The sequence below is a fragment of the Gopherus evgoodei genome, chromosome 9 (assembly GCF_007399415.2).
Source record: "Gopherus evgoodei ecotype Sinaloan lineage chromosome 9, rGopEvg1_v1.p, whole genome shotgun sequence".
NCBI classification, from domain to species: Eukaryota; Metazoa; Chordata; order Testudines; family Testudinidae; genus Gopherus; species Gopherus evgoodei.
In genome coordinates this window covers 80,231,352-80,256,467 of record NC_044330.1, presented here as the reverse complement: position 1 = coordinate 80,256,467, position 25,116 = coordinate 80,231,352, and the positions used below count along the sequence as shown (strand labels likewise).

The 25,116-nt window shown below is 42.5% G+C and overlaps 1 protein-coding gene across 3 annotated transcripts in view; it reads right to left on the bottom strand.

Moving 5' to 3' along the window:
- The window catches only part of HDX (highly divergent homeobox), a 91,059-nt gene extending 71,116 nt beyond the window's left edge, over positions 1-19,943 (bottom strand). The window contains exons 1-3 of one of the 3 annotated variants that reach the window (XM_030576149.1): positions 19,795-19,943; positions 6,798-6,836; positions 1,737-1,883 (exon numbers count right to left, since the gene is read on the bottom strand). In XM_030576149.1, coding sequence (XP_030432009.1) covers positions 1,737-1,883 — 147 coding nt within the window. In that variant the 5' untranslated portion in view covers positions 6,798-6,836; positions 19,795-19,943. The remainder of the gene's footprint in view (positions 1-1,736; positions 1,884-6,797; positions 6,837-19,794) is intronic. The other 2 variants (XM_030576150.1, XM_030576151.1) reach the window with 2 other exon arrangements.
- Between the last annotated feature and the right edge of the window lie 5,173 nt (positions 19,944-25,116).

The following is a 25,116-nucleotide window of genomic DNA, read 5'->3' as shown; positions in this document are numbered from 1 at the left end:
AATTATGTTAACTATTAAAGAAATAGCTTATTTCTGAACTTTCTATGTTGGGAAAGTCTAAATCCATTTTGGTTTGAATGCTTAAGTGTCCCAACAAAGAAAAAAATCCTCTTTCTTTCCAGGACTGGCTGTACAGGTTCTAATTTGGAAAGAAACAATATATTGCATCATCTACTTTTCTCATAAATCTTGTTTTTGTTTTTAAAATGGTATCATGAACTGAAATAAGTCATTAAAGAGAATCTCAGAATAAGTCTTTACCTTATCCCCAAGCCAATTCAAGAATTTGTCAAGATGGCAATATACTAACCCATAAAACTAATCAAGACTCAATACAGAGATTAACAGAGACGCTATTGCATTTTCCGTATGACTTTTACATTATTATTAATTTTTTCTAGTACTGTGGTAGCATCCCAACTGAGATCTAGGTCCCACTGTGCTAGGCACTGTACACAGTAAGAGATAGTCTTTGCTTCTACAATCTAAACAGACAGGTTGGACAAGGAGGAGTGGGGATTACAAAATACCAGCAGAACAAGAGGTATGTTGGTCTGCAAATGGCATGTTACTGCCACAATCTTTGTGGAAATGCTTTTGTCAGGAAGGCGATGGCTAAACAGACAGAAAACTGAAGGAAGAATGGACCTGTAGGGAACATAGTAAAGGAGACTGGAGAAGAAAGAAGAGGGATGGAAGGCAGGGAGTAGGTACAACAGGTAGACTGAGGCAAAGAGACTGTGAGGGACCTGAAACAATCAGCCAATCAGCACAGGGGAGAGAATGTCCAGAGCAAAAACTACTGAAAACATCCAAAGTTCCCTACTGCAGCTACTTGTCTGCTCCTGCCAGTCTGAGTTTCTGGTGGGCTTCCTAGGGTTTTTTTCCCCCTCTATCCTGAGCTCAAGTTTCTCCAGAGAGGCAAGGCTACTTAGAAGGTGGTGCCTCTGGAATGGGGAGGGGGGGGCAATGGGAGGGAAGGAGTGCTCCCCTACATGGTTCTGGGTCCACGGGGTTGGGAATAACTAAATGGGTCTTATCTCCTTCTTCCCTCCCACACAGTGTTGTAGATGTACCCACTGTAGCTGCTTGTATCTGGCTCCTGCCTGCTTGATTGTTGTACCAACTCTTAACTATTGCTTCATGATTTCTACTTCCTTGTGAAACATTATATACAAAATGGCTCTTCTTTCATAGGGGGAGCATTATCTTGCTCCCATGAAATTCAGTGTCTTCAGAAGAGACCCCAGAAGCACTAAGCTACTCGATATTATTGTTTACTGATAACTAATACCAATAAGCAGCAATGCCATCTATTTATGACAAGGAACACAGCAGTTTTATAGATCTCTTTCAAAGTCATTTTTAAAGGAAACAAAATTTCTATTCTATTTCAAAGCCGTTTCCTGATATAAACAACATTCACTTTATGTGATATATAATCTAGGTTTTCAGCAGGAAAACCCTATTTGGAATTTAGCTTTCTTGAAGGGACCCCTGTTGCTTGCACAGCATGAAAGTCCCTACTAATACTTCAATAACGTAAAAGCGTTCATAGGAACACAGACTACAAGCAGCCCTCTCTCAGGAAAGAATGCGCATATATTATAGCTGGGGATGGAAGCCTTTTTAAAAAAATAAAGTTAATGATTCCATCCCCTACAGATATTTTATGTAAACAAATGTACTTGTAAAATAATTACGTAAATTCAAGTGTGGAAGGCCTCAGTACTTACCCTGACTACACTGAAGTCCAGCTTAGTTTCTTGTGCACACTGTAATATGAGCTGAAAGCAATTTTTACTTTGATTTGTCATTCCATTTTCATAATAACGCTGTAATATCCTTTGTTGTTCTACAGTAAATACAGAACGCAGATTCATCTAAAAATAAAAGAAGATACTCTGAAAGTTGGAATAAATATTTTAATACTTGTAGAAATCACTCATTTATTCAAACAATCATAACACTAGTGTACACATCTCACTTTTTTCCAAAAAAAAAAAATTCATCCATACCGATATTTTTATTTACTTTTCAGAACTTCTGATATGAACTATGTTAGTGGTTTTCCTTTATGAGATGGATTTAACCTGAGCTGTTAAACTATATAACCAAAAAAGGCTACCTTTTTATAGCAATAATCACTAAAAACCTCTTCTAATTAATTTCAGTTTAAAAGGCTTTTTCCTGAAGATGCCATTGTTGCTTGTAACAACCACCAGTAAATTCTCTACGGAGCAGCACAAACTATGAGATGAAGTCAAACTGTTACCTTGGGGCAGTGAAGACTCAAACATTTAACCAAGACTGTAAAGGCCTGGTCTACACTTAAAAGCTATGTCACTCAGAGCTGTGAAAAATTTCACATCCTGAATGCAGTAGTTAGATCGACCTAACTCCTGGTATAGAAGCTGTTAGGTCAATGGAAGAATTCTTCCGTCAATCTATCTACTGCTTCTCAGACAGATGAACTACACTCTGATGAAAAAAACCTTTAGTCAATGTAGGAAGAGTCTACGCTGCGGCACTGCAGCTGTAGTATAGACATAGCCTAAGGCAACTTTGCTAAATCTCCATAAAAACGTACTAGCCCAGGCATAAAGTCTACATCAGGGGTCAGCAACCTCTGGCATGCAGCTCGCCAGGTGCCAGGCCAACTTGTTTATCTGTGGCAGCTCCCACTCTCCGCGGTTTGCCGTCCCAGGCCAATGGGGGCAGCAGAAAGCAGCACAGGCTGAGGGATGTGCTGGCCATGCCAGTGGGAGCCGCAATAGGCAAATCTGCAGACGCGGAAGATAAACAAACTGGCCTGACTTGCCAGGGTGCTTACCCCGGCGAGCCATGTGCCAGAGGTTGCCGACCCGTCTACATGTTCACCTTTTCCATAAAATTAAAAATACACACTCCACATAAACCTAATGCTATTTTACATTACCATCCAAAAAAACTTCACTTCTGGCAAGATGAAATTGTTATCTCAAAGGATGTTTTTGCTTTATCACCATTTAACATTTTACAGCCTGATCCTACTATCCTTATGCATCCAAAACATTAGTGAGAATTTTGAGCGCACATGCAATTCAGGACTGGGCCCTTTATTTGGCTTTAAACAAAAGGTGGCAGCGGGAGAAGAGCAAGACAGCATATGATGGCAGTTTTGGAAGTAGCTGATATAGTGCCACAGGAAGCAAAGAACAACTGACCATACAAATTATTTTTAAATTTTAAGTAAATGCAGAACACAGTAAAAAGAAAAGAAAAACAAAAAGTCCATCTTGTGGGAAAAGAGAGAAGAAGAAAAAAAAAAATCAGTCCCAGCGACTGGGATATCTTAGGGAGAAAGTTGTTACAATAATTTTTGTACATTAATTACAAAACAAAATTTAAAACATCTAAACATTTAAATTGTTCGTAGATATTAGACAGAATCTTAACTATGACCACAATCATTAGCTTCCTATAAAGTAAAAAAGCTTCATGTAGAAAACAACAAATTAAGCTTGTTTTATACAAAACAGAACATTAGACTGACACGGCTGAACAAGAGAACAAGCCTGATCCTCAGCAAAATAATTCTTTGAAATAAAAATAAAAATCATGTTACATTTAACTGAAAACACTGTGCCTTTACAAACTAGCAGGCTGAAAAACTATAGATTTATTTTCTTTAAATGTATGTGTCAAAACAATATGATTGGTTTGTTTGTTTTTTAATACCATGATCTGAAATCTGTCCAACTTCAGCAGGGTGCTTCACCACCAATATCATCAGTCATTAATGTTTAGGACTCGTGGTGAAATTCTATTATTTCCTTAGGTCAGAGCTTTAATGGCAGAGTTTATTTTCCTCCAAATGCTAATAATGGACACAAGAGGCATTTTCACAAAGATTTTGTATGTAGCTTTCAAAAATTAGGTGATTAATTCCTTACCTTCCAACAGTGCATACTGAAGATGATTTGTCCATATCATATTTCACCTCCCTTCCTATCCCTTACCTCCAACTGTCTGTCTAACAGAAGTTATGTTGTTTACAGCACTAACAGACCTGCCAAGTGTCATGCATTTTTGCACTGAGGTCTATCACCCACCAGGCAGAACTAGTAAAATGTCACACACAGGGGAGAGGGAGAGACCATCCCTCCCAATACTCTGTAGCCTAGAGAAATGTACAAAAAACTACAAGGCAAGAGCTATGAGAGCCATCTCTTCCACTAACAATGAGCAAGACTTCACACCCCTTTCAGAAGAGAGGCAACCATCATTCACCCATTTTACAAATAAAGGTAACAGAGTTTTCATACGGCCACCACAAGTAGAGCTAGAAATAGAACCCAGTTCTCTGATATGACAGGCTTAAATTTCATCCACTGATTCACACTGCCTTTCTGAAGAAGTATTTGTAACCCTGGGTCTCTTTGTCCCTATCTGGAGGCTAGACCATGTGTACAAGTTTATGAGTCTTCTGCTGCCTCTATATGAATGGAACTCAAGTGATAGAGATCCCAGGTTCAGTTCCTACAGATGACCAAACTGATCTGTTAGACTTGGTGATGCTGACTCCCACAATTAGAGCCCACTCTCATCACAGAGCCAGAGGCCAAATCCTGATAACTCAACATGCCACTGTATGTCATACTCCTGAGGGCATTCTGTGCCAAAAAAATAAAAAGTCTGCACCAAAAAATTAAAAATTCTGCAAGTTTTATTTGTCAATAAATAAATGCAGAGGCTCCAGCATGGCAGCGGGCAGCACAGGTCACTGGCTGCATGAAGGTGAAAAATCACCCTGCAGGTCTCCATCCACCCCTAGGACACAGACTCAGCGGCAAGGCTGCACCCAACCTTCACACAGCACAAGGCCTAGACCTGCCCCAGAAACACCCTGGGGCCCTGCCCCTCTGTGCCAGCTGTGGGGAAGGCAGGCTCATCCAGGCAGGATCCAGTGTGAAGGGGCTCAGTGTGGAGGATACAGGTGTGGGGTGAGAGGGTTCTCTGTGGGACAATATGGGTGCAGGCAGCTCAATGGGGGGGGTCTAGGTATGGGGGGGATCTGGATGCACAGAGGCTCATTGTGGGGGTTCCAGGTGCAGGGGTTGAGGTTCAGTGGGGTGGAGTTTGGATATGGAGGACTAGGGAGGTTCTGGTTGTACAGGGTAAGGCTTAGAAGGGGTGTCTGGGTATGAGAGATCCAGATGCACAGGGGCTGGGTGGATGGAGGAGCAGCTCGCCATACAATGACCCCTCCCTCCACAGTTGACAAGTGATGGGGGCAGGAAGCAGGGGAGGATACTGAGCTTCCTACAGCTGGGGAAGGTTTCTGCAGGTGAATCTGACACAACCCCAGCCACTCTTTGCAGGGGAAAAGGAAGTCCTGTCCTCTCCCACCTCCAGCCCAGACAGGACTAGCAGCTGATCCCAGCTCAGGATAGGAGCCACTGCCTTCGGTGTCCCCAGCCCCACAGTGATTTACCTCTCTGCTGGCTGCTCCAGGTGCCTGAAATGATGTACCTGCACTGCTAGGGAGTGGTGCGTGACTGCTCTTGTAGCTTCCCTTTGCTTCCCTGTCAGAAAGTCATTCTTCTGTGGGGAAGCAAAGAAATCTGTAAGGGACATGAATTCTGCGCACGTGCATTGCTGCAGAATTCCCCCAGGAGTAACGTCACAAACAGTTGTATAACTGGCAAAGCATGTTATGTCTCCTTCTATGGGCTGGTTCACTTAAACGATAAGAGCATGCTTGCCCTAGCAGTTCCTCTTATAAAGCTTGTAGAAGAAGTCTCTCTGTGGATCTGAATATTGTGGGGTCAAGTCCTGATGATTGCCTATATGGGAAGGGGGAGGGAGAAATACAAGTTTATGTGAGGACCCTAAAATTGTTTTTGAAGTAATTTTATATTGCAAAATGTTGCATTTAGAAGTGAATTAAGATCTAGGCTAGTATTTATTTTATTCTTTTTTTTTAGTATCTGTATATTTTAGATAACGGTAGATATCGCTAAGGAACAGAATGGAGCATTTAATTATAGAGTTTGTTCTTGCTGTTCTTCAAACAATGTGGGAGATTTTGACTGTGAGTACAGAGTTGGTGACCCTGCCTATGTAATCCCCCAAAGGGTAAAAATGTGCTAAAAGAAACATCCTTTCAGGAAGCCTGCCTCAGTCTCAAAAATGACCATGGAGTTGGAACTACCTGTTACTCTTAAAAGAATTGTCCCTCTCCCAACATATCTATGCTGGGATATACTGGCAGCCGGTGTGTGTAAGAAGCTTGCCCCGGCTTCTGCTGCAGTTGCTCTGTTGAGAGAGAGCTTCATCCATCAAGGCTCTCAAGTACATGCCTCTCCCCTGCATTGAACTTGTACAATTTTTATAGTGTTTAATAGTTGTGTGAACTTCCATACACGTAAGTTAGCCTATTTAAATAATTTGCATAAAATATCATACATGGTGCTGCACAAATGTGGTAGTTATACACTACACTCCAACACTGCCAGGACAAGCAGTACGCAGACCCTTGCACAGAACCCCACAAAAAGTCACTAAATGATCAGGTTCCCCCTCTGCAACAGTTCTTGATGATCAACAGACATAACAAACAGAGTAAGTCAAGAGGCTTTCCAAGAAGGGTAGGATTCTTACTCCTGATATTACTTTCAACAGTGGCTTTGCAGGTTTACTATCTAAACACATTCACCAGAGCCTACTTCCTGCCAGGATGACTATTAGATAACCCTACAGATATTTCGGAATCAAACTATATAGCAGGGTTATGTTTTGAATCATTAACTTACTTGGAGGTTTTGCCTTCCCAAGGAATGCAGGATCCAGCCCTAAGAGAACAGATGAGCATTAGTTCACTAGACCAATTTGCATCTAAGGTTTACTGAATAAACTTGTTAAGAGCAAGAACCAACAAATGGGTCTGTATTGATTTCTCTCCCTTAATTTTAGTATCTGTAGAAATTTAGTAAATGAAAAGATGACAAATCCATTAATTCAAAGACCTATCAAATGATATTCCTAGTCAATGGGGACAGAAATAAAGACAGAATATCCACTTTATCCACACTGCTCTGCCAATTAATTAATCTGTCCTAACTTTTAAATACTGTCCCTTTCCAGAGGCAGAACAAATTTAGGCTTAATCTCATTTCATATAAGGTTCTTTAGAGAGCAGAGTATTATCTAAATTAAAAATTGTGACATAACAATACAGATTTCAGCTGAAACCAAACTTATTTAAATTTTCAGAAATTATATTAAATTGAAAGGAAATCTTAGAAACGAAAGAGCAGTGATTTTATCCCTTTAGTTTTTATTTATGTACATATACACACACATTTAAGTTTATATATGTTTTAAACTAATAGCACAACAACTTAAATTATGTATTATCTGGGTACTTCCCCATGTCCATTTTCTAGTCCAACATATATCTAATGTGGGTAGTGAATGACAGCTGCAGATGTGAAGACTTTTCTCTAGGTTATCCTGCAATTTAGTTTGTTGCACAAGCAGTGTTACACTTGACTCTGAGCTGAAATTTTCAGTGATAAAACTCTGAAAGAAAACCGGATCAATGAAAACACAAAAAAAGTCTCTCAAAATTATTTAACCCAAAGGAAATTAACAGGATAGTGACAGGGCTGCTGCTTTGTTGAGCCATTCTGATATTAGTGCTTGAATATTAGTGCTTGTAGTTAACGCTAAGTCATACCAGCAAGTGGATTTTTTTAGTTTCAGCCATGATACAAGAAGACTGAGAAAAAATGAAACAAGGTCAGAGATGGAAGTCTTAGGAAAAACCTAGAAATGACCAAAACAGGAGAGAAAGCTTAAACTGAGGTTCATAATTGGTTGTTATTTGAGTTAAAAATAAAGCAAAACCCAGGAATGAGGAAAGTTTGGAGTCTATGTTCATAGCAAGATAGAAAATACACTGTGTCACAAGACATTAGAAGAGAATTTTTAAAAAAGTTGCATCCATCTTGCTAGTCTCAATTTAGGAACTGAAGAGTAAGCAAAATTAACTCTTCCGTTTGGAGATCCTTTCGGCCACAAGCGACACTATTTGTGACATTAACAGAAAAAGCCCTGACCATTCAGTCATACAAGATACGCCAGTTGTCATTTTGTTTTAATACTGGTTTTAAAAGTATCCAAGGTGCAATCAGCAATATTTCTTTTCCAGTTATTAAAATAAGTGTAGTTGGAAGTCAGTTTACACCTAGTGCTTTTCACAGTGGATTTTTGCCAGTAATTCACACTTCAGAAATATAGCTATGTAACTCATAGCTAGTGCCTCAAGTACCTATTTAAAATGTTAAACTTTATAGAAGTTATCAATCTCAGGGAACTATATTAACTTTCAGGAGCTGCACTAAGAAAAATGAGAAGCATTTTCTTTTGAATTCCGTAGTTAAATAGACCAAGTGAAAGTCATCCTGCAAAATACAAGAGCTGCAGTGAGTCAAATTTCCCATATTTGGACTAATGAGGGTTTCAAAGTACTGACATGGAGAGGGGAAAAAACCCTAAAATCCACAAAAATAAGTATGTACAGAATGTCTATGCTAAATTAATAAATGCTGAGTAAACAAACACCATATATGTACAAGTCTAGCAGCTACTGTAAAATAAGCCAACATTGGTTACTTAACAATATAAAAATCCATAGGTTCTTGTACACAGTGACAGCTCATTAGAAGTGCAATTTTAGTATCTTGGATTTTTTCATAAACAAACATCCAGTTTTATTTGGAAGTCAATAACTGCCCTTAAAAACTGAGCACTAAAATAAAGAGTCTCCCAAGTACTGTCAGAAAACAAAACTGAAAAATCGATATCAAATATATTTGCTGATACCAAAACCTCACAAAATTTAACTGTTTCCTGTTTCTAAAATGCATCATTTAGACTAGGCACTACCTCACTATTTCACAATGAAGAAAACTTCAATTCACTGTAACAGAGTTCTCCAGGAGAAAACTTTAAAATTTCAGAATACCATTACCATAACTCCCACAACTATGTTCATGAAAAATAACCCTTTAAATGGAAAAAAATTTCTAAGATCTTTATGGTTTCTCGAAGGTCTATATTTCACTTATTTTCTTTTGAGAAACATAATCAGCTTGTATTACCTAGATAATTGCTACAGATACATAAAAGTCTGAGGGATTATTATTTAGCCTCTAACCTTCTTATTCAGGAAATCCACTGATAAGCAGGGGGAAATGTGTATACAAATCCATGTGTATACAAATCATTTTTAAAAAAAGGTCAGCAGTTAAGACAACATAAACACCCAGCTCAGCCTCAAATACAGACTCCTGAGTTTAAATCCACTCCATTTCCTATTACAGCCTCCCACAAAGCACATATCCAATTCCTCACAATTTCACCTCAACTTGGATCTCAGGCTTTTAAGTTAGAAACATGGACTTTTGACTTCAGCAAGATTAAAATAACAATGTTACTGAAGTGTGCACCTGAAGAACTGGATGTCTGTATTGTTGGTAGTCGGAATTGAAAGGGAGTTTCTTCAGAGCAGAAGAGGCTGTGAATTTGGGTATTATGTTTAGGTGACAAGACGTGAGAGTTGAGATTGCATTGGTTATTTTTTCTTGAAGAGGATAACGATAATGAGGAAATAATTAGAACAGTTGCACCATTTGCCTATCTTGCTAGTAAGATAAGACCGTTTTCACTAAGTGTGATGTTTGCTAAATGTTATGGTATCGAAGCACAATTGATAAATACGTAATTATATTTTACACCATTTATAGTCTGTTTTAACATTGTATTATAAGCGTGTAATTTAGAACTCAGTTTTATGTCTAACATGTCAATGCTTACATACTCATTTGTATCTGTATTTGCTTTTCCCATGTTTGACAAAAGCTGATTGACCTAAACAGTCAATATAAGCTAGGTAGCGGGTCTCCCTACTAGTTCAGAACCCCTGCTGCTCACTTATCTGAGCCTGGATGACCAGCCCCACTACTCCCTTTGCTTCATTTAGAGAGGCTTTTTCTAAATGTAATAAACTCAGAAAACACAGTCTACAGAGAGAAGTTAATCTACTGGCATATGATGGCATATATTACATTGGTAGACGTGCAGGTGAATGAACCAGGGATGGTTCACCAGTGTAATATACACCATGTCCACCAATGTAATATATGCCATCATATGCCAGCAATGCCCCTCTGCTATGTACATCAGCCAAACTGGACAGTCTCTACAGAAAAGGATAAATGGACACAAATCAGATGTTAGGAACGGCAATATACAAAAACCTGTAGGAGAACACTTCAACCTCCCTGGCCACACTATAGCAGACCTTAAGGTGGCCATCCTGCAGCAAAAAAACTTCAGGACCAGACTTCAAAGAGAAACTGCTGAGTTCATCTGCAAATTTGACACCATCAGCTCAGGATTAAACAAAGACTGTGAATGGCTTGCCAACTACAAAACCAGTTTCTCCTCCCTTGGTTTTCACACCTCAACTGCTAGAACAGGGCCTCATATATACCTGCCCCTGGAAATTTCCACTACATGCATCTGACGAAGTGGGTATTCACCCACGAAAGCTCATGCTCCAAAATGTCTGTTAGTCTATAAGGTGCCACAGGATTCTTTGCTACTATGAACATTAAGAGTCAAATCTAAATGCTTTTATGAGGTCTGCCCAAGCAGTACCCAACCTTTCATGAACCACAGTAGGTTCTCTACATGCAGAAGCTTCCTCTTCAGCAGTGCTAAAACTTCATTTCTCAAGCATTTTGGCTATAACTCCCCCCCTTTCTCCAACTGTCAGTGTGCCCTATTTGTAGCAGGCGCTAGGACAGGTGGGAGTGGCGGGGTGGGGAAAAGAGATGCACGTAAACTGCCCTGAGAAACAAAGCACATACCATCCAACAGGAGCTAAGTTCCTAATGGAGTGAATCTCCTATGACTTGCTTGAGGTACCACCATTCCCTCCACTTTTAGGCTATGTCTATACTATGGACCTTATAGTGGCCCTGCTGTACCGCTACACCTGTACTGCTGTAAGGTCTAAGATGTGGCCACTCCTTGACAGCAGGAGTGAGCTCTCCTGCCAGCATAATCAAACCACCCCCAACAAGCAGCATTAGCTATGTCACGAGGAGAGCCTCTTCTGCTGACACAGTGCTGTTCACAGCAGCACTTTTGCCAGTGACACTTATGTCAGTCAAAGGTGTGGTTTTTTCACACCGCTGACCAACAAAAGTTTTACCGACAAAAGTGTTAGCATAGACAAAGCCTTGACAATCTTATTTGGTATATAGGACTAGGGCTCCCTTTGTGGAAGGTGCTTGTATTTTGTATAAGGGAGACTGGGTGGAACCTAGAGACATATAATTAGGAACAAAAAAGGTGTGTATCTTGGTGTCTCAGGAGAAAACCACAGCAGGAGGGCCATCGAAAAGACAATAGAAAATGGGAGTCCTCCATGAAGATTCAGTGCTCAATGGCAAAAGATACATCAGTTACTACAAAACAGTCAAATGACTGTTTGTATTTTAAGGTCCGTCCCTCCCCCAAACCCCCAGAATTGAAAGAGAATTCATTTCTTCAACTATGAAGCCTTGTGTGTAATTTCAAGTTTCTGACTTCACACACACACACACACACACACACACACACACACACACACAGAGAGAAAGATCAGAGTTTGAAAAAAATGCCTAGAAAATTAAAGGGATAGCCATGTTAGTTTGGATCTGTAAAAGCAGCAAAGAGTCCTGTGGCACCTTATAGACTAACAGACGTATTGAAGCATGAGCTTTCGTGGGTGAATACGAAGTGGGTATTCACCCACAAAAGCTCATAGACTCATAGACTCTAGGACTGGAAGGGACCTCGAGAGGTCATCGAGTCCAGTCCCCTGCCCTCATGGCAGGACCAAATACTGTCTAGACCATCCCTAATAGACATTTATCTAACCTACTCTTAAATATCTCCAGCGATGGAGATTCCACAACTTCCCTAGGCAATCTACTCCAGTGTTTAACTACCCTGACAGTTAGGAACTTTTTCCTAATGTCCAACCTAAATCTCCCTTGCTGCAGTTTAAGCCCATTGCTTCTTGTTCTATCATTGGAGGCTAAGGTGAACAAGTTTTCTCCCTCCTCCTGATGACACCCTTTTAGATACCTGAAAACTGATATCAGGTCCCCTCTCAGTCTTCTCTTTTCCAAACTAAATAAACCCAATTCCTTCAGCCTTCCTTCATAGGTCATGTTCTCAAGACCTTTAATCATTCTTGTTGCTCTTCTCTGGACCCGCTCCAATTTCTCCAGATCTTTCTTGAAATGCGGTGCCCAGAACTGGACACAATACTCCAGTTGAGGCCTAACCAGCGCAGAGTAAAGCGGAAGAATGACTTCTCGTGTCTTGTTTACAACACACCTGTTAATGCATCCCAGAATCACGTTTGCTTTTTTTGCAACAGTATCACACTGTTCACTCATATTAAGCTTGTGGTCCACTATGACCCCTAGATCTCTTTCTGCCATACTCCTTCCTAGACAGTCTCTTCCCATTCTGTATGTGTGAAACTGATTGTTCCTTCCTAAGTGGAGCACTTTGCATTTATCTTTATTGAACTTCATCCTGTTTACCTCAGACCATTTCTCCAATTTGTCCAGATCATTTTGAATTTTGACCCTGTCCTCCAGAGCAGTTGCAATCCCTCCCAGTTTGGTATCGTCCGCAAACTTAATAAGCGTACTTTCTATGCCAACATCTAAATCGTTGATGAAGATATTGAACAGAACCGGTCCCAAAACAGACCCCTGCGGAACCCCACTTGTTATACCTTTCCAGCAGGATTGGGAGCCATTAACAACTACTCTCTGAGTACGGTTATCCAGCCAGTTATGCACCCACCTTATAGTAGCCCCATCTAAATTGTACTTTCCTAGCTTATCTATAAGAATATCATGCGAAACTGTATCAAATGCCTTACTAAAGTCTAGGTATATCACATCCACCGCTTCTCCCTTACTCCAATACGGCTGTTAGTCTATAAGGTGCCACAGGACTCTGCTGCTTTCATAGAAAATTAAAGTTCGTCCTTCTTCAAATAGTCCAGCACTCAGATTGATTTCTCATAATTATATTTAAAAAAGTCTATACACTTCAGTGCAAAACTCAACACAACCTTAACTATGGAGCCTCTATAGTCTTAAACAAAGAAACTGTAATTTAAAAAGAAAACACAGATTAAGTTCATGTGTATAGTCAAGAAAAGAGAGTGTTACCATTAATGGACGTAATGGAAACATCAGGGCTTGAAGTACAGTACTCACTCCCTGCCATTTCTACTCCATACATTTTAACAGGTTAACTTTAATCCCACAGAATTTCTCTCTTTTTATTATAATTTATCTTTTCACATGCTATATTGGCCTGTAAATATTCCCTCATATTTATTATAGTCTGGATATACAAAGCAGATACAGTAGATATGTCACTCGTTATGCTCTATTTTTGACAAAGCAGATTTCCAGAAGTGATACTAATCTCCAAAGAGTCTGATACAAAAAAAACCCTAAATGAGACAATTGCAATCAGTAAACCATATTTAAAAGATACGTACACAGACAAAATAAATTGCCAGTACAGATGCTTAGTATCAGCCACAGAATTAGAGCCCTGCATTTTAAAATTATATTAATTTGCTTCCCTTTCAATTCCCAGTCAACAGTTCAAAAGTTTTCTGTTCTACATTTGCCATAAAATCAATTTAAAAAAAATGCAGGACACAGTCTGTATGCAAGCATACAAGGGAGCAAACTTACAATAACATTCAATAGAACCTGAATATTATATATTCTGTGAGTTACATAAAGGAGGGGCAGCAGTTATCTATAATAGTCAGAACTCCAAATAACTAGAAACTAACGTGGTATTCTAATTGATTTGATACTGTTGCTTTTAACTACAGTAAAAGCTGTTTGATCTGGCACTTCAACAACTGGAAAAAACTCTTTAAATTGGCATTTCTGATCTTCATTGAAATTCCAATTGATAGCCCAGTTGACCAGCAGGAAGTTGGGGCAAAGAAGGAGGTGCAGGACACAGGTTCTGGGAGGGAGTTTAGGTGTGGGAGGGGACTTGGGGAAGCAGGTTGGGGTGCAGGGGGGAGTGCAGGGTGCCAGATAAGGGAGATGCTCACCTTGGGTGGCTCCCCACAAGCAACGACCTGTCCTGGCTGCTCCTAGGCCAAGGGTGGGCAAACTATGGCCCGTGGGCCACATCCAGCCCGTCGTACCTTTTAATATGGCCCTCAAGCTCCGGCTGGAGAGTGGGGTTGGGAGCTTTCCCTGCTCCGGTGCTCCAGCCAGGCTTGCCTTGCTCCGCACATGCAGCAGCTCAGTGCAGCTCGCGGAAGCAGGGGCAGCCAGGGGGCCCCTCATGCTGCCCCTGCTCCAAGCGCCAGTTCTGCAGCTCCCATTGGTATGGAGACACTGTTTCCAGATCTGCCTGCCAGCTCCACACCCAAACTCCCTCCCTCTCTTAGTTAACTGACATTTTTCACTTACCGGCACCCGCCATTCCCCCAACATGCCAGATAAAACAGCTTTTACTGCGTATTAACTAGGAGTATAGAAACATTCTTTCTTTTTCACTACCAAAAAGTATTCACTGTGTAATAGACTACTGCCACTGAACTACCAGCATTTTAACTTTTAGAACTCATTCCTTTATCAAAGCTGAGCAATGTTTCTATGTGTGGATCCAATTCGAGTTGGCCCCAGTCCTGCTAACACTTATGCATGTGCTTAACTTTACTCATGAAAGTTCTAATGATATCAACTCGATTAGTCAACTGTTTGAAGTTAGGCTTGTGCATAAGTTTGCACCATCATTGCCTACTTCATAAAACTGCGATACTCCAAACAAGCAAGGAACAATTAACTACAATTGCTCCAAAGGTGTATGTTATTTTAAAAGGTCATGATCAGAAAAGGTCTGCCTAAAATTTAGGTTTTATAAAAAGTTCTAAGAGACAATTTACTAAACGGAGGTACCAATAGAATTTTTTTCCATGAAAGCTGTTTTGAATAATACTATCAGAAGTCAGAAAGTTCTCATGGTAGGCTAGCCTGTTTTCATTTCCAATCTGAGAGAAATGCAAAAAAAATACTGTAGTAAGAAGTATCCTGCAGACACTTAGGCAAATGCTTAAGTTTAAGCATGAGTAGTCCCATTATGTCCAGCAGGCGTATCCAAGCTATGTACATGCTTAAATCTTAGCAGGATCAGGGCCTACATGATAAATTCAAGTCAATCATGAATGGTGTGGAGAAAGTGACTATATAACACGAATCAGGGTCTCCCAGTGAAATTAATAGGCAGGAAGTCTAAAACAAACAAAAGGAAATATTTCTTCCCACAACCCAGAGTCAACCCATGGCACTTGTTGCCAGGGTATGTTGTAAAGGCCAAAACTATAATGGGGTTCACAAAAGAAATAGATACGTTCATGGAGGATAGGTTCCTCAATAGCTATTAGCCAAGATGGTCAGAGATGCAATCTCATACTCTGAGTCTCCCTAGCCTCTGACTGCAAGAAGCTGGGAGTGGATAATAGGGGATAGATCATTTGATGATTGCCTGTTCTATTCATGCTTTCAGAAGCACCTGGTATTGGCCACTGTTGGAAGACTGGATACTGAGCTAGATGGATCATTGGTCTGATCCAATATGGCCATTCTTACTTTACTCACTACTCAAAATAGTGGTTGTACTCATGAGAAAAGCAAAAAGTAATTGGTTCTTAGTTTACTCTATCTGCAGAATTAACTACTTGTAAATAATTTAAAGGAGCATATGGGAAGATAGACTCTTAAAAGGTTTATTGCACTAACGTGCTGACTGCTAAGAGCCACAAAACAGGATCTTCGTTTAGAAACACTAAAATATAAAGATTGACAGTCAGCTTCTGCAACAAAGTGTTGGTTAAAAAAATAGGTAATTAATGGCAAATCTGATCAAAACATTTTCAAGTTAACCATGCTTGACAAAACAGGTATTTCTTTAGGCCTGCATCTTGCAAAAGTTTGAACATATCCATAACTTTACACATGAGCAGTCCTTCTGACGCAAATACATTACTCAGACGTTTCACAGTTCATCTGCACAGGGAATTTTACAAACATAGTTATGCAGTAATAAATCCCCATGTGGTCACTCGATTCCTTATGTAGCTTGTGCATATTCTTAACGCATTACAGTATCAAGGGCGTTATTAAACAGGGTGACATATCTCAGACGTCTAGGATGCAGCATGAAGTGATTTTCTTTATCCATTGCATATTGATGCTCCTAAATCAAGGGTCACACTATCAGCACCTCAAAACACAGGCTGGAAGACCTGCAGACCACCCACCATTTCCCTTCACCAGCAAATACCTAAGGGCTAAAATGTCACAACAGCAGCAACTGGAGCAATGTTATTTGCCTAATCTCTCCACCACCACCCCGCCTTCTGCAGGTGCTCTCTTACACCTCAAGGAGAGCACACAGCACCCTCCACAACCCCTCCCACCCCAAGATAAGGGAGAATGAGCTTTGAATTATTCTCTTGCCACCCCATCATTCCCACTGCATGGCCCCAGGGGGCTTGTACACAGCCTTGTTATACAAAGCAGCCATTGCCTAGGCTGCCATACTACCAACAGTGACTATTTACACAGCAAAAGGAACAGGAGTACTTGTGGCACCTTAGAGACTAACAGATTTATTATAGCATGAGCTTTCATGAGCTACAGCTCACTTCTTCGGATGCATAGAATGGAACACACAGACAGGAGATATTTATACATACAGAGAACATGAAAAGGTGGAAGTATGCATACCAACAGGAAGAGCCTAATCAATTGAGATGAGCTATCATCAGCAGGAGAAAAAAAACTTTTGAAGTGATAATTAAGATGACCCATAGAAGGTGTGAGGAGAACTTAACATAGGGAAATAGATTCAATATGTGTAATGACCCAACCGTTCCCAGTCTCTGTTTAAGCCTGAGTTAATTGGATCTAATTTGCATATTAATTCAAGTTCAGCAGCTCTCTTTGGAGTCTGTTCTTGAAGTTTTTTTTGTTGCAAATTGCCACCTTCAAGTCTGTCACTGAGTAGTTAGAGAGGTTGAATGAAGTGTTCTCCCACTGGCTTTTGAATGTTATGATTCCTGATGTCAGATTTGTGTCCATTTTTTCTTTTGCGTAGAGACTGAGGTTGATGGTAGGATGGAAATTGTTAAAATCACAGTGGAATTCCTCGAGGGCTTCTTTTCCGTGAGTCCAGATGATGAAGATGTCATCAATGTAGCGCAAGTAGAGTAGGGGCGTTAGGGAACGAGAGCTGAGGAAGCGTTGTTCTAAATCAGCCATAAAGAGGTTGGCATACTGTGGGGCCATAGGAGTGCCGCTGACTTGAAGGTATATATGTCCCCAAATGTGAAATAGTTGTGGGTGAGGACAAAATCACAAATTTCAGCCACCAGGTTAGCTGTGATATTATCAGGGATACTATTCCTGACAGCTTGTAGTCCATGTTTGTGTGGAATGTTGGTGTAGAGGGCTTCCACATCCATAGTGGCCAGGATGGTGTTTTCTGGAAGATCACCGATGGATTGTAGTTTCCTCAGGAAGTCAGTGGTGTCTCGAAGATAGCTGCAAGTGCTGGTAGCATAGGGCCTGAGGAGAGAGTCCACATAGCCAGACAATCCTACTGTTAAGGTGCCAATGCTTGAGATGATGGGGCATCCAGGATTTCCAGGCTGGCACCTCAGCCTAGACCAATCCACACAAGCGGTCCATTTCCTGGACACTACTCTGCTAATAAGCGATGGTCACATAAACACCACCCTATACTGGAAACCCACTGACCGCTATACTTACCTACATGCCTCCAGCTTCCATCCAAGACACACCACACGATCCATTGTCTACAGCCAAGCTCTAAGATACAACCACAATTGTTCCAATACCTCAGACAAACACCTACAAGATCTCTATCAAGCATTCTCAAAACTACAATACCCACCTGCTGAAGTGAAAAAACAGACTGACAGAGCCAGAAGAGTACCCAGAAGCCACCTACTACAGGACAGGCCCAACAAAGAAAATAACAGAACGCCACTAGCCATCACCTACAGCCCCCAACTAAAACCTCTCTAGCGCATCATCAAAGATCTACAACCTATCCTTAAAGGTGATCCCTCACTCTTACAGATCTTGGGAGACAGGCCAGTCCTCGCTTATAGACAGCCTCCCAAGCTGAAGCAAATACTCACCAGCAACCGCACACCATACAACATAAACACTAACCCAGGAACCTATCCTTGCAACAAAGCCCGATGCCAGCTCTGTCCACATATCTATTCAAGTGACACCATCATAGGACCTAATCACATCACCCACGCCATCAAGCGCTTGTTCACCTGCACATCTACCAACGTGATATATGCCATCATGTGCCAGCAATGCCCCTCTGCCATGTACATTGGCCAAACCAGAGTCTCTATGCAGAATAAATGGACATAAATCTGACATCAGGAATCATAACATTCAAAAACCAGTGGGAGAACACTTCAACCTTTCTAACCACTCAGTGACAGACATGAAGATGGCAATTTTGCAACAAAAAAAACTTCAAAAACAGACTCCAAAGAGAGACTGCTGAACTCAAATTAATATGCAAATTAGATCCAATTCCTCAGGCTTAAACAGATACTGGGAATGGCTGGGTCATTACACATATTGAATCTATTTCCCTATGTTAAGTTCTCCTCACACCTTCTATGGGTTATCTTAATTATCACTTCAAAAGTTTTTTTTCTCCTGCTGATGATAGCTCATCTCAATTGATTAGACTCTTCCTGTTGGTATGCATACTTCCATCTTTTCGTGCTCTCTGTATGTATAAATATCTCCTGTCTGTGTGTTCCAATCTATGCATCCAAAGAAGCGAGCTGTATCTCACGAAAGCTCATAATAAATTTGTTTGGCTCTAAGGTGCCACATGTAGGTCTGTTCTTTTTTCGAATACAGACTAACACGGCTGGTACTCTGAAACCTCTCATATTTATACAGCCAAGCCAGGGAGGTGGATGCAGGCAGGACGAACACCCCCAATCCCAACCCTGCCCTGACCCTAGACGATTGCAGCTAGAAAACAGCGTCAGTGAGTCCTACGAGCCCAATATATGGCAACTCAAGTGGCCCTCACTGCGCATGCGCAAGATTTCCAAGGCTTAAAGACGCCTTCTCTGTGCAAACGCCCATTGCCCAACTACTAGGACGCACTAGCGTGCGCGTGCGCGAACCTGCAATCAGCGCCTCGCACTCCGGCCGCTTAAAGTGAGAAATCACTCAACTGACTGTGAACACGCATGCGCAGTCAGTACAGCAGGGCTAGACAACCTCAGAGCATGCGCAACTGTCAGCCCATACGAGAATATATCGGTCGTACGCATGCGTACTTTCTTCACAACGGCGGATGGGGCTAGTCAGCGTCTGCCGCAGCAGAACCGAGCCGTAGTGCGCATGCGTGCCTGAGTTTGCTCTACGAGCACCAGCCCAAGCGGCCGCCCTCCCCCACATTTAGGCCCACAGCCAAGGGGCATCTTCCCTAGCGCTAGCCAGGGCTGGCTGCCCTGCTTGCTCAGGCTGAGCGCTTCGGCGCTTCCCCTCCCTCTGTGGGGGCTCACACACGTACCCCGCCCCCCGCGGACAGTGCCGGACTTACCGTGCTCTGCGGGGCGGGCAGAGTTGGTCCGGGGGGCTCCGGATTCAGCCGGTTTCGGCTGGGTCGGTCCCGGCGTCACACAATGAAATCAGCGCCTCCGATCATTAATTCTCATCATGATCGTGACGTCAGCGCAGACAGCGGCCAATGGGAGCCTAAGATCAGCGCCGGCCGGGACAGTCCTTGCCCCCGCCCCTCCCGCCAGGGGGAGCATCTGGTTCAGGGAACAGCCCGCCTCAGGCGGGAGGGGAGGCTAGTACAGGGAACAGCCGCGCTGCTGCGGGGGCTGGAGGGGGAGGGGGAGGGGGTCGCCTGCCTCAGGAAACAGCCCCGCCCAGCTCGGGATCGGAGTGCGAGGCATAGGGAAGGGGCGGGGCACAGACGGAAGGCAGCGGGAGCAGTCTGCCTACTCCCCAGCCTGGGGTGGGCGGGCTGCGCCCTTCGCCTCCTTGTGGGAACGCCCCTGCCCCGGAGCGACCCCAGCTGCGCACCTGCCCGGGGGGCGGGGGCTCTTCCTCTTGCCTGGCTGGGCCGCGGGCGGAGCCGCGCAACCTCTGCGCTGCCGCGCTCATCCCCGCGTGTCAGTGGTAGTTTGGCCGGCGCGCTGCTGCCACCTTTGCCACGCGTGTGTGAGCCCGGCCGGCATTGCCCTTGCCCCCGCCCCCGCCACCTCCTTCCCAGGGAGCAGCCCCGCTTCCGCCGCGTGGCGCTGGTCGTGGGTGCGGGAGGAATGAAGTGTTTCACGCGCCCGGCCCCTTGGGGGATGGACGGGACTGGCTGCCGTGCGGAGTGCTCAGCCCTGCTTGGCTTGGAGAGGAGCCTTGGCGGCAATGGTGGATATTCTTCCTTTGTTATTGCCCCCTTCCGCCCCTGGGGGCAGTTGGGAGGGCTGGCACAACCACTGAGTCTGTGTTATTGCCCCCCCCCCCGCGCCTGGGGGCAGTTGGGAGTGCTGGCACAATCATTGAGTCTGTGTTATGCCCCCTCCCCCCACGCCTGGGGGCAGTTGGGAGGGCTGGCACAACCACTGAGTCTGTGTTATTGCCCCCCACCTTGGGAGCAGTTGGGAGGGCTGGCACAATGATTGAGTCTGTGTTATTGCCCCCCCCCCCCCACGCCTGGGGGCAGTTGGGAGGGCTGGCACAATGATTGAGTCTGAAATACCTGGGCTTCCAGTAGGGACGACTGACCCTTTCCTCCACTTGTGAGAGAGAAGTCTGGTATCACATTTTGTTTGTATCTTTCAGGTGAGACTCAGCGTCAAAGCCCTGCCTGCTTTATGTGGGCATCAAAAGTCTTGTGGTCCTTCTCATACAAGTGAAGTGTTTTGTCTCACTATTTTCAGCCACCCCACGGCTTAAGGTTTCCACTGTTGTTAAGGTGATGTTTCACCATCCCTGGGGTGGCTGTATTCATATAAACTCTGAACCTGCAAGGAGCCACATTGATGCCGACCCTCACCTTCACCTGACGACGCATTGAAATGACAGGAACACACTGCAGTTAATGAGACCATGCACAAGCATAGTCTCGTTACCAGCAACTTACCAGCTCATCTGTTTGCAGGAAAGGTCATGTAAAATTATTATTTGCTGCTTATATCGCAGCAGCACTCCAGAAGTCCCAATCAAGATTAGGGGCCTATTGTGCAAATTCAGACAGATACAGGCTCCCTGCCTCAAGAGCTTACATTCTAAGACCCTGATCCTAAAAAGATTTATGCAGGGGCTTAAAGTTATGCACATGATTAGTACCAATAACTTTAATTGGAGTACTTGGGCATAAAACTTAGCAGTAATGGGGCCAAAGAAAGCATGTATGATATGTAGGATCAGTGTAATATGGATACAAGTAATGTGCATCAATAGTGTAAGAGAGCAGGTTAGCATGTAGATTACAAATTTAGAGATCATACTCATTCAGAATTTATTTTTAGTGCATGTTAGTGAAAGAAAGTTTTATGTACTCCGATATGATGTAGAAAACAATAATCATATAAAGAGAAAATATTTCCAGATTTGTGCAAGCTGTAATAAACTAAATGTCTTATTGGAACTCACATTGAAAAATCTTAAGATATATTTTAAAAACTGTCTTGCAATGTATCCCAAATAAGGGAGTCTCTGATAAAGGGACAAAGCTGCATCTGAGTGGGTTCAATTCTGTACTTGTTATGCAGGTAAAACTCATTTAATTTAATGGAAGTTTTGCCTCCGAGGGCTGCAGGACTGAGTTCATATTGATTTTTTTGTGGGGTCTCAAATGAGCAACTATTATATAGCTCCTAAAATAACTCTAATTTTAATGAACCCTTCAACATCTAGCAAAATTTTAAAAGGCATGAATCCATACAGAATTATTTTATATGGAATGGAGAGTCTACATGATTTTTTTTTTAATGTATGATTGAGTCCCTTAAGCTAGTAAAATATTTTGCTGTTTTAATGTACATTTCTAGAAGCTATAATAGCCCATCAGTACGCAACATTTCCGATGGCCCAAACTGGGATATAGGATGATAATTAATCATCTCTATATATACCCTTTTCTTAGGGTTAAATGGAGTTTTCTGCTTGTGTAAGCAGAGGGAACTGTTATCCAGTAGATAGCTTTTCTCCCACAGGAAAGAGAGATTTGTAGATTTTACTTTGTGAACAGCTGGAAGGTTTTTCAGATGCTGTAAGATTGTTCTGTGCTTTAACATTCAGAGACCTTTACAAAAAAATCAGTCATTTTAAACCTGTTAAACATAGATGCAAAACAAAACTGACAATATATCTAAATATAACTTTTATAAATATAATCCCGTTTGAGACAGTTGAGAGAGACAAAATTTCATTTTAATGAGATTATAAAACACATAGAAATAAAAAATAAAAGTCATATATAACAGCCAGTACAAGGTTATGTGTAAAGTAAGCATTTTTACGTGTGGGAAATTCAAATTATTTTCTACAAGTTTTTCTATTGTGAGGATAATGAGAATATTTCCTACAGTGATATAAAATAATATGCCATCTGCTGGCCTACCATGTAATATCTTAGCTGCATAAATTTAAACACTGATTTTGAGATTTTGCAACTATATTTTCATGCTACCTGAAGTTTTTCGAAGTATAATTTTACTGTTTCTAGTCACAGGTTTTTTGCATATGTATGCCAAAGTGTTCAGTACACTTGCTTGAGCACAAACTATCCTTCTAGAGGTATTAAAATAAGTCTCTGTCAATTTTTCAGCAAAAACAAGCACTCCCATTAGTGTTATAAGTTAAGCTTCTGTAAAAAGCTCCATCATGTCTTCCTTCAGATCCCTCCTCCAGACACACCTCTTCTGCAACACCTATAGGGACTTAGCCAAATAATAAAGCCTAGTTGAGGAGCAGATGGCAATAGCTGAATTCACTTTATTTTATTTATTCATAATTTCAAGAGCCAGATTCTCCAGTTCCCCAATATCATTCTGTGCTACCTACACTTCTACAGTATAAAGAGAACTTAAAGTGCCTGGAGATTCCCTTTGGGAAATTTCCCCTCTTCATGGTGCATTACTGCTAGGATAAAACTGGTGATGGTTCTGCTGCCTCCTACACCAGAACCATCCCCCCGTGTAAAGGAACAGGGATGGCATAGGAGGAGAGGAAATGAGAAGGAGCATGATAAAGAAAAGCTCCACTATGACTAATTCTTCTCTGGCTTAAGGTACCTGAAGAACCTCATGGCGTCTGCACCTGAGCATCAGAGAGCTGGGAATGGCTCCCTGAAAGCCTTCCTTCTCCATTGAGATCAGGCAGAGAATCAAACCCCAAATGTATATAATTGTATATGTTTGATTATATCCTCCCCCACTTTTTGTATGTCACTTGTTTTCTTCAGTCCAGATCCTGTACTACTCTGGGCTGGCAATCAATGCAGCAGGGATCAATTTAGCAGGTCTAGTGAAGACCCACTAAATCTATGGCAGAGCATTCTCCAGTCAACCCAAGTATTCCAGCTCTCCAAGGTCTGGTCTACATTACAATTTTAGGTCGAATTTAGCAGCGTTACCTTGGTTTAAGCCTGGACCCGTCCACACGACAAAGCCCTTTTTTTTTTTACTTAAAGGGCTCTTTAAATCGATTTCTTTACTCCATGTCCAATTAGAGGATTAGCGTTGAAATCGGCCTTGCCGGCTCTAATTTGGGATAGTGTGGACACAATTCAACGGTATTGGCCTTCGGAAGCTATTCCAGAATGCTCCATTGTGACCGCTCTGGACAGCACTCTCAACTCAGATGCACTGGCCAGATAGGAAAAGATCCGCGAACTTTTGAATTTCATTTCCTGTTTGGCCAGCGTGGCGAGCTGATCAGCACAGGTGACCATGCGGAGCTCATCAGCATAATGTGCACATTGCCGGGGCCTATTGCCCGGCCCATACTTTGTGAGAAGTCCATGTCCATGTCTATGTCCTCATCACTCTCATCACGGTGCTGCCGTCGCCTCCTTGTCTGGTTTTGCTTTTGCAGCTTCTGGTTCTGTGCTGAAAAAAAGCGTGAAACAATTATCTGCCATTGTTCTGACGTAGGGAGAGGCAACTGGTGACATGGCTTACAGGACATTAAAAATCAACAAAATGGATGGCTTTGCATCGAGGAGAAATACAAACAACTGTCACACAGAATGGCCCCCTCAAGGCCTGAACTCAAAACTCTAGGTTTAGCGTGCCATTGATTTCACAAAACAAACTAGGTCAATTTCTCATTTTTATCCACTCCATCTATCTTTTACATCTTAGGCTGGCAGCAAACGGTGCAGTATGACTGCTAGCCATCGTCATCTCCTGGGTGCTCAGCAGAAAATGGGAATGACCTGGCTGAGTGACTCCCATGTCTGCCCAGGCGCCCCGACCGACCTCACAGAGGTTGGCTAAAAGAGCACCCAGGTGTACGATGATGATGGCTACCAATTGTAATGTACCGTCTGCTGTCAGAAGGCAATCAGCTGCTGCTGTGTAGCAATGCAGACCCATATCTGCCAGCACCCAGGAGATGTACAGTGACGGTGAGCTGAGTGTCTGCTCAGGTAACCCAGGAAAAAAGGTGTGAAACCATTGTCTGCCATTGCTTTCAGGGAGGGAGGGAGCAGGGGCCCTGACGACATGTATCCAGAACTACCCGCGACACATGGGGCATTGGAATCTCAACCCAGAATTCCAATGGGCAATGGAGACTGCAGGAACTGTGGGATAGCTAACCACAGTTCAACACTCCGGAAGTCGACTCTACCCTCGGTACTGTGGACGCAATCTGCCAACTAAATGCACTTAGGGCATTTTGTGTGGGG